Source organism: Eriocheir sinensis, chromosome 28, assembly GCF_024679095.1.
Source record: "Eriocheir sinensis breed Jianghai 21 chromosome 28, ASM2467909v1, whole genome shotgun sequence".
NCBI lineage: Eukaryota > Metazoa > Arthropoda > Malacostraca > Decapoda > Varunidae > Eriocheir > Eriocheir sinensis.
This window is the reverse complement of record NC_066536.1, coordinates 7,797,133-7,807,132: the sequence shown is the minus strand read 5'-3', so window position 1 is coordinate 7,807,132 and position 10,000 is coordinate 7,797,133. Positions and strand designations below refer to the sequence as shown.

At 46.9% G+C, this 10,000-nt stretch overlaps 2 protein-coding genes across 4 annotated transcripts in view; one reads left to right on the top strand and one right to left on the bottom strand.

Moving 5' to 3' along the window:
• LOC127004454 (transmembrane protein 87A-like) overlaps window positions 1–10,000 on the bottom strand; it is a 104,466-nt gene that overhangs the window by 35,170 nt on the left and 59,296 nt on the right. Inside the window, exon 3 of one of the 2 annotated variants that reach the window (XM_050872180.1) lies at window positions 2,591–2,733. The exons of the other annotated variant lie outside the window; for it this stretch is intronic. Coding sequence (XP_050728137.1) covers window positions 2,591–2,723 — 133 coding nt within the window. The 5' untranslated portion in view covers window positions 2,724–2,733. The remainder of the gene's footprint in view (window positions 1–2,590; window positions 2,734–10,000) is intronic. 2 annotated transcript variants of the gene reach the window in all.
• The window catches only part of LOC127004456 (uncharacterized), a 24,731-nt gene that overhangs the window by 7,488 nt on the left and 7,243 nt on the right, over window positions 1–10,000 (top strand). Inside the window, exon 2 of one of the 2 annotated variants that reach the window (XM_050872194.1) lies at window positions 1–868. This exon is cut by the window's left edge and continues 428 nt beyond it. The exons of the other annotated variant lie outside the window; for it this stretch is intronic. The gene's annotated coding sequence lies outside the window, so the exon portion shown is untranslated. Of the gene's footprint in view, window positions 869–10,000 lie in introns of those variants that run through there. 2 annotated transcript variants of the gene reach the window in all.

The window sequence follows — 10,000 nt, the reverse complement described above, 5'->3', positions numbered from 1 at the left end:
GTGGGAGACAGAAATGGGTGAGAGGGCGAGGCACGAAGGAAGGAGGATGCTCTCTCTCTCTCTCTCTCTCTCTCTCTCTGACTCAACTTCCGGCGAGTGGGCGCCTGCCCAGAGAGCCCGTTCCTCCGTCGCTTCTCGCCGGCTGTTACCCGTGGCTGTGGCGGCGGCGGAGGCGTCCCTACACCCGCCGGGACTTAAATTGCCCACCCCCCGTTACAGGGCCGCCTTGTGCAAAGGCCCTGTCCCCGTATTTAGGGGGTAAATCCTAAAGAAGAAGAACTCCCGGCGCCTGCCCTCCTCCCCCCCTCACTTCCCCTCGGTCCCCTCGCCGTGCAGTTCGGAGAAGAGGTTGTCCCCTCCTTCCTCATTGTCCTCCTAGCTTTATCGAGGGCGCTGGCGGGGGAGGGGGGGGGGGGCGAAGGAGGATGGAGGAAAAGTAACGAGGCGGAGGGAGAAGGGAGGAGCGAAAGAGGTTATCGGGCATATAGTTAATGTTTGTGTGTTTGTTGGTTTGCGTGTATGATACAGAAAGGTGGGTGAATGGGGGGAGGGGGAAGCACAAGTCATTCTTGACTCCCTTCTTCCCCTCGTCAGGCTCAACACGACCCCTCCCCCCCTGCGACGGCTTCTCCCCCCGTTGGTCACGAAGTCCCTCCCCCCATCATCCCCCACCCCCCACCCCCTGACGATTCCTCTTCCCTCTTCGGGCGACTGATTTAGCCGCCCACCCCACTCACCCTCCACACCACTCAGCGATTCTTTCACCGCCTCGGCCGTGCGCCAGATCCCCTTACCTCACCGCCTACTGCTCACTCACCAGAGACGGTTGCGGCGCGCTTCCCGTCCTGGGCCAGTCTGCGGCGTTGCGCTACAGTTTAAAGTAGCCAAAAGAGAGGTCAATTTCGGGTGGAAAGGTGTCTTGATACCCTACTCTTGAAAGCGGTCAAGTCATAGGCCGGAGGAAGTACAGATGAAGGAAGGCTGTTCCAGAGTTTATCAGTTAAGGAGATGAAAGAATGAAGATGCTGGTGAACTCTTGCATAAGGGGTTTGGACAGTATAGGGATAAGCTGGAGTAGATAGTCGAGTGCAGCGGGCCGCGGGAAGGGGGAGGCATGCAGTTAGCATGCAAGTTGATGCTGCCTTCAGACTTGCGAGAACTTTTAAAGTCATCATCTAAAAACTCAGCAAGGAACTCCCCATCATCGTTTTCATAACTACCTGAGCTAGAAAGTGTATAAGAAGTTGAGCTGTGCGGATAATGCACACGTTAAAATACGCGTATAGAAACACGAGACATGTGGTAAAAAAAACCTACGAAGAGTACACATAACCATGGACATAATATCATAGGACAGGATAAAGTTAGGCTATACGTACCTAGGTATGAAGAGCGCAGGACATATTATTTTGTGAACACTACTACTTTACTCCAAGTAGGTGCATGGGCATAACACACAGTCCACACACAAGAACAGGATATATAACAGTGTACATGCAGGACCACATGCACATAATTAACCATAAACAACTATATTATGCACATGTTTTGGAGAAAAGTGAGTGATTTGTGAATCATCACTTCTTTGGAGAATATTCTCTATTCTCAATTATTATCCTCAAATTATAGTCAAATATTAACCTGGACTGATGCTTTAATCTCCTTTAGTATTTATTTCCGTCTTACATTTGACAGTTCTCTTCTTCCTACCGCAAACAGAAATGAGCCTCCACCATTCATAAAACATACCGCACGTAAGACTGGTGCGACGTTGGCTCCCACCCCAGACGACTTTTTTTTTTTTTTTTTTTTTTTTTTTTACATTCTCGCCTGTAGCGCCGATAGGCTTTCTTCAGGGGCCAGATGCATGATCGGCCCCAGGCCGTTGTGGCGCAGGCAATTTTTTATAGTGGCGCCAGTTATGCTTGGCTCATGCTGTCCCCCGGAACTCATTCTTGATTCACTGGACGGTTTCTTCTAGGGTCCGAATTGATGGGTGGTCTTCAGGACAGCTACCCAACTGGCTTTATTCCTCCATATTTTCCTTCTTTTAGGAGTAGGAGAATATGGACACTTTAAACCCTTTCTGCTGTCGACTGCTGCACCCACAAGCAGAACAACACGGCATCACGGCCACTCACATCAGCAAGCAGCCGTCAGCTGTGGGAATAACTGCGTGGGAGTCAGTCAATCGGCTGGGCAGAAAATGGCGCCCGTTAGCCCAGCATGGGTACGCCCTATGTCGCTACTCTCCCAGTACATAGGGAACCCTACTCTAGTCGGCACTCTGGTATTGGCTGGCGCCGCTGGTGGGCGGGGCTGCGGCTTGTTATGGTGGACGGCGGCGTCACGTGTTTCGTCTGTACACTTTTCTTATGATTTTCCGCGGAAACGCTGAAGGCGAGGAGTACTTGAGGGATACCAGAGCGTGAGGAGAAGGGCAGCGGAGGAGAAGAGAAGTGGCTTTACTCATGCATTTTGTATGCTATTTGTATAAAAGAAGCAGCAGCAACCAGCAGGCACCAAGGCCTGCAGAAGTAAAGACGGGACGAGGAAGAAAAAATGCGGCTCATGTGGTAATTTTGCTCACCTGGACAAAGATGGGAAATGTGCAGACTGTGTGAGAGATGACGAAGCCTCAAGGAAGGAGGATTGTGGCCGATGTGGGAGAAGGGTGGGAAAGGAGGACAAGGGCCTGCAGTGTGCTGGATTGGGCTGGTCATTTACCAACACCTGCAGGAGCAAAATGGAGGGCTGTGGTTCTGCAGGAAATGTGAAACAAAGGTAAGGAAAAAAATTCACAAGAGCTAAAACAGATAAGGAGTGAGAATAAAGAAATGGCTGAAGAATTAGAAAATTAAACAAAGGGAGTGTAACAGAGATGAGAGAGGAACTAAAAATCTCAGACTAAAACAAGAGGTTGATGGATAAGATGATAAACATATAGAAAGAGGATGGGAGAAAAGGAGATGATAAAGAGGGCACTAGAGAGAATGGAAGAAAGCATCAGAGAGAGAGAGAGAGAGAGAGAGAGAGAGAGAGAGAGAGAGAGAGAGAGAGAGAGAGAGAGAGAGAGAGAGAGAGAGAGAGAGAGAGAGAGAGAGAGAGAGAGAGAGAGAGAGAGAGAGAGAGAGAGAGAGAGAGAGAGAGAGAGAGAGAGAGAGAGAGAGAGAGAGAGAGAGAGAGGTGAAAAGAAGAGATAATTTTATAATGTTTAACTTCAAAGAATCAGACAAAAGAGGTCAGAAGGCCGCAGAAGACAGGACAGCATGTGAGATTATAGAACGAAACCCGGAACTGTGAAGCTAACCGTGATGTGGGTATCAAGGCTCGGGAGGAGGGAAGGAAGGGGGCGGCCGGTGCAAATCAAACCGGCGGATGAAAAGGAAAAATGGGCGGTGATAACGAGAGCGAAGAGACTGAAAAGTGAAGCAAACGAAGAGAAAAGGCAAGTCTGATCCAGGCGCTTATGACAAAGAGGGAAGGAGAGGAGGACAAGGCGCTGCGAGAGAAACTACACGAGAGGAAAGGATTAATGGCGTAGATGCATGATTAACCCCTACAAGAAGACATCACCAAGCTACAGGAACGGAACAAAAAGTGGCTGCTACAATTCAGTGAAGAAAAATATAAAGTCCTGCATTTGGGAGCGGATATCCAGCATACCATTACCACATGGGAACCAGGCTACCAGTGAAGGCAAAATCCGTGCCAATTACACTTCTCTGTCAGGTTATCTCTCCTTTTCCACCTCTCTATAACTCTTTCCTCCAGGTGGACTTGTTTTCATTCTCCTGCATTAGTTTCTTTACCCATCTTTCCTCGCTACTTTTTAATTTTCTTCAGGATTCCTAACTCCCCTTTATAATTCTCTCCTTAACTATACTCCAGCCCATATCCCCCGTTACGGTCTCTAAAGCTGTGCTCCTAGGGGGTCCTAATCCCCACCCGCCAACTGTGTTCTGTATACCTTCTCCAGCAGTGCGATGTCCCCTTCCCAGTAGTGTGTTATTTCTGATCCATAGGGGCAATACGGTATTGTGGTAATTTGTGGTGCAAAAAGAATATAAATGACAAAGTATAGGTGAGTTAATGGGAGACTCGGTGATCAAGGTAATTAAAGAGGTGAATGAATATGATAAAAGTGGAAATAACGGAAGTAGGAGGAAGAAGAACAAGAAGAAGAAGAACAAGAAGAAGAAGAACAAGAGCAAGAAGAACAAGAACAAGAAAAAGAACAAGAACAAGAACAAAAACGAGAACGAGAACGAGAACGAGAACGAGAACGAGAACGAAAACGAAAACGAGAACGAGAACGAGAACGAAAACGAGAACGAAAACGAGAACGAGAACGAAAACGAGAACGAAAACGAGAACGAGAACGAAAACGAGAATGAGAACGAGAACGAAAACGAGAACGAGAACGAAAACGAAAACGAAAACGAAAACGAGAACGAGAACGAGAACGAAAACGACAACGACAACGACAACGACAACGACAACGACAACGACAACGACAACGAAAACGACAACGACAACGACAACGACAACGACAACGACAACGAAAACGAGGCCTGAAGACGAGAAGCGCTACCACAGAGGCAGAAACGGGAAAACTGAAGACTGTGTACACCGAAAACGAAAACTGAAGACGAGAAGCGCCACCAGAGACGCAGAAACAGGAAAAGAGGCAGAAACGCAGAAACAGAAACATCTGTAGATATATCTATAGATATATCAACAAACCACTTGTGCCAGGAATCGAGCCCGTGGGTTACCCAGTCCTTCTTCTCCCATGCCTCCACCCATACTTCCCCAGCAGCCTGGCTCATCCGGTGGCGTAACCCCAGTCCCCCTCCTCCCATGCATCTGCCTATCCTTCCCCAGCAACCTGGTTCATCCAGGCTGTGATGCGTGCCACCGGATGAGCCAGGATGCTGGGGCAGGAGTAGGACCGGAAGCGCGCGCTCTAGGTATATAACTCTGAACCCAACCATGTTCCGCAGAGAGCCGCTGGACGTTGTGGTGGACGGATGTGTCTCGGGGTGTGAGCGACAGATACAATCACAGGGCCACAGCGTCACCACATTCAGTGGTCAGAAAATGAGTAGTGAATTTGGGGAAGTGCCTGAGGAGAGTATACAAAACTTGAACTGCTCAGAACGACCAAACATGGGCAAGGTTAGCATGGCCAGCGTCAACCTGGTACACCATGGTGGAGTGCAGGACAGAGATCAGCCTCAACAACCTCCCTTGGCTGCAGAGAACAACAACCAACAACATGAAGGAGACGCACGGAGGGTACATCCTCAAACACTGCCCACCCATCACCGCCGCCATCAACACTAGCACGGAAACAACCTCCAGAGGTAAGGTTTCCAATGTTTCATACTGGGTTTGAGTTAGTACAGGCGCGGGGAGACCCTTTTCTTACTGTGTCTACATGCGCATGTCGCGGAGGCGTTACATCAGTGGTTCTTAACGTTTTAACTACAACGCCCCCTCCAGGAATGGGCCCATCAACCCACGAGCCCAGCCTGTAGCAGTTATTGGCTGAACAAAAACCAAAACGTGTCCAATACGATAGAATACGACCAGAGAACGGGGCTCGAAAACGATACGTGTACAGGACGAGTAAGCCCCCCCCCCCCCTCCCCTTGAGTATTGGGGAATAAGGAGTCAATAAGCTGAGAAAATTCCAAGACTAAAAAGAGTAAAGATTTAGAAAACTAAAGTTAATAAAGGCAATGCATTTGTATTTAAATAAACTATTAGCCCACACTTATTAAGAGAATAAAAAAGATAAAAGAAACTCCCAATTTCCCTCAGGGCTCTCGCCCATCCTGGAAATCACTATCATCCCCGCATGGGGGTGCGCCCCCCAGTCTAAAAGACATTGTGTTAAAAGACAGATGGGCAAACTGATGTACAGATAGATGCTTAGATATACATACTGATATATATATATATATATATATATATATATATATATATAGAGAGAGAGAGAGAGAGAGAGAGAGAGAGAGAGAGAGAGAGAGAGAGAGAGAGAGAGAGAGAGAGAGAGAGAGAGAGAGAGAGAGAGAGAGAGAGAGAGAGAGAGAGAGAGAGAGAGAGAGAGAGAGAGCGAGAGAGAGAGAGAGAGAGAGAGAGAGAGAGAGAGAGAGAGAGAGAGAGAGAGAGAGAGAGAGAGAATGGAGTAAAACAAGAAAGACTATAATGAAATGACGTATGTTCTTTTCAGATGGTGTCTCAACACACACACACACACACACACACACACACACACACACACACACACACACACACACACACACACACACACACACACACACACACACACACACACACACACACACACACACACACACACACACACACACACACACACACACACACACACACACACACACACACACACACACACACACACACACACACACACACACACACACACGCACACACACACACACACACACACACACACACACACACACACACACACACACACACACACACACACACACACACACACACACACACACACACACACACACACACACACACACACACACACACACACACACGCACACGCGCACACACACACACACACACACACACACACACACACACACACACGACCCGTGCAAGACGATGGACAAGGTGGCCGACCGATCCCTCCAGCCTCCGCACCGTCATGGAGTGAGAGCCGGCCGGGGCGTGGCGGGGCAGGCGCCGGAGAAGAGGAACGTCGGGGCCAAAGACTATAAGAGAAAGACAGGAAAGCTGAACGGAACTCTGTGAGCAGCTGGCGTCTGCTCATTAGATGGCATTGGTGTAATATCGGCACCAGCAGGACCAAGACCCCAAGGCTGTTTGTTTACATTTGACACGTGGAGCACTTGACGCACAATGCCACATTGGGAAATTATAATATTAGTGATGATAATGGTGATGACACACACACACACACACACACACACACACACACATGGTAATAATATTGAAAATATGTTTTTCTTCATAGAGGAACACGGATGACAGCCCCTGTCATCCGTGTTCCCTCTGTGGAAGACGGAAGGAAAAAGGCGCCAATCTTATTTTTCAATATTATTATTACTATTAACATTATTATTATTTTTCTTATTTTATTACCAGGATTATTATTATTATTATTATTATTATTATTATTATTATTATTATTATTATTATTATTATTATTATTATTATTATTATCGTTGCTGTCATCACCATTATCATCACTAATATTATAATTTCCCAATGTATCTTTTCAAAACTTGATTTAACTAATCTACAATAGATGTTTTCTTTCTTTCTTCTCTCCCTGATGTATTATAATTGCCAGCTTGTATGGTATATTATGCATCCGTTTTGGGATACTGTTTGTTTTGCAAGTTTACTTTTCGTTTTCCTCTGCTTTTTTGCCCACAAAGCTTTGCTTGCGAAGGGCTGTTTGTCGTGTGTGTGTATATATATATATATATATATATATATATATATATATATATATATATATATATATATATATATATATATATATATATATATATATATATATATATATTTTAGAATGTGCCTTACCGCCGTGAACGGCAGGTGGGAGGGGGAGTGGTTCCGGCAATAATGGTTTGTGCCTTCACTGCTTCACCGAGAATCTGCCTTTTCCCCGCCGTGACTGACAGCAGGCCAACCTATGCCTGGCTGTTACTTTAGCGGTTCTTTAAATAAATGTAGAGGATTTTTGCAGTCTTCTTTTCCCCTAGTGCATGACATGTTATTATTTTTTTACTCCTGAAGAATGGATGATGCCAAATATGTTTTGCTGAGTAATAAAACTTCTATTGCAAAGGGAAAATGGAAGGAAAGAAAGAATTTCTTCTTCTTCTTCTTCTTCCCATTCTTCTTCCCCTTCTTCTATTTTCGCCTTCTCATTCTTCCCCTTTTTCTTATTCCCCTCATTCTTCTTGTTCTTCCACTTCTTCCCCCTCTTCCCCTTTTTCTTCTTCCCCTTCTTCTTTTACCCATCCCCACTCCTTCTTTCACTTCGCCTCTCCTCCCACCCTTACTTCCCCTCCATCCCTTCATAAGCTTATCTTGCTCTCTCTCACTGTCCCCAGCGCTGAGGCAGGGAGGAGATGGAAGGAGGGAGAGAGGGGAGAGGAGGGGGGCACCGGGAGGAAAGAAAGCTTGCAACACTCCCTCCTCTCCCCACCCTCCCTTCACCCCGCCTCTCCTCCCGCCATTACTTCCCGCTGCCCCGGCCCTTGCCCTGCTCTCAGTATATTCCGGTGTGAGGGAGGATGGGGGGCAGACAAGAAGGTAAGGGAGAAGAGAGGGAACAGGGAGGAAAGACAGTGAACAGCAAGGAAGGACGGAGGGACAAAGAAGGTAAGGAGGTAAGGAAAAGAATAAAGACAAGAGAAAGAGCGTTCATATGTTCTCACATGTCTTCCTCCACTCTTTTACTTCCTCCTCCTCCTCCTCCTCCTCCTCCTCTTTCTTCTACTTCACCTTCAATCCTCTTCCTCCTCTTAGAGAAAAGGTAGAATGAAATTAAGAGAAAACGGAAGAATGAACGAAAGTGAAAATAAGAGAAATAGGTTTTCTGTTAAGAAAGAAAAAGAAGAAAAAGAACAAGAACAAGAAAAAAAAAAGAAGAACAAGAACAAGAAGAACAAGAAAAACAAGAACAAGAAGAGGATGAAGAGAGAGAGAGAGAGAGAGAGAGAGAGAGAGAGAGAGAGAGAGAGAGAGAGAGAGAGAGAGAGAGAGAGAGAGAGAGAGAGAGAGAGAGAGAGAGAGAGAGAGAGAGAGAGAGAGAGAGAGAGAGAGAGAGAGAGAGAGAGAGAGAGAGAGAGAGAGAGAGAGAGAGAGAGAGAGAGAGAGAGAGAGAGAGAGAGAGAGAGAGAGAGAGAGAGAGAGAGAGAGAGAGAGAGAGAGAGAGAGAGAGAGAGAGAATCAGCTTCTCCAGGATGAGCTTGACAGACTATATGTTTGGGCGGGGAAGTGGTAGATGGAATTCAATGTCGGGAAGTGTAGCATTCTGAGTGTAGGCAGGAATAACCCCTCACACAATTACTCCTTAAATGGCACTCCTTTAAGCAGGTCTGGGCGTGAGAGAGACTTAGGAGTCCTCGTGAGCGCTGACCTCCGTCCTAGGGCTCAATTTAATGCATTCAGGCTCGATAGAGACTTCTATAGCAACACTCACCCGCTTCCGTCACTCCCTCCCCTCCCCACTCCTTCACTCACTCGGAAACAACCTCCAGGGGTAAGATTCCCAATGTTTCACACTGGGTTTGAGTTAGTACAGGCGTGGGGAGACCCCCTTGTTATTGTGTCTGCATGCGGATGTCACTACGACGCCCCGCCAGGAATGGGCCCATCAATCCACGCCCCCGTCCCTGCACCTGTAGCAGTTATTGGCTGAACAAAAAACAAAACGTGTCCAATACGATAGAAAAGGGCCAGAGAACGGGGCTCAAAAACGAGACGCGATGACGAGTAACCTCCCCCCCCCCCTCCCTTGAGGATCAGGAAATAAAGAGAGTCAATAAACTGAGAAAACTCTTAGCCTAAGTAGAGTAAAGATTTAGAAAAATATAGTTAATAAAGGCAATACATTGGCATTCTTACATAAACTAGAAGCACACACTTTTGTTCAGATAATAACAAGTATATAAGATGGCTTTCTCCCTCCCTTGAAATTTCTAAGATCCTCGCAGGGGCGTGCGCCCCCCAGCCTAAGAACCACCATGTTAAAGGATTTATGGATAGACTGATATACAGATAGATGTTTAGATACACAGTGATATATGAGAGAGAGAGAGAGAGAGAGAGAGAGAGAGAGAGAGAGAGAGAGAGAGAGAGAGAGAGAGAGAGAGAGAGAGAGAGAGAGAGAGAGAGAGAGAGAGAGAGAGAGAGAGAGAGAGAGAGAGAGAGAGAGAGAGAGAGAGAGAGAGAGAGAGAGAGAGAGAGAGAG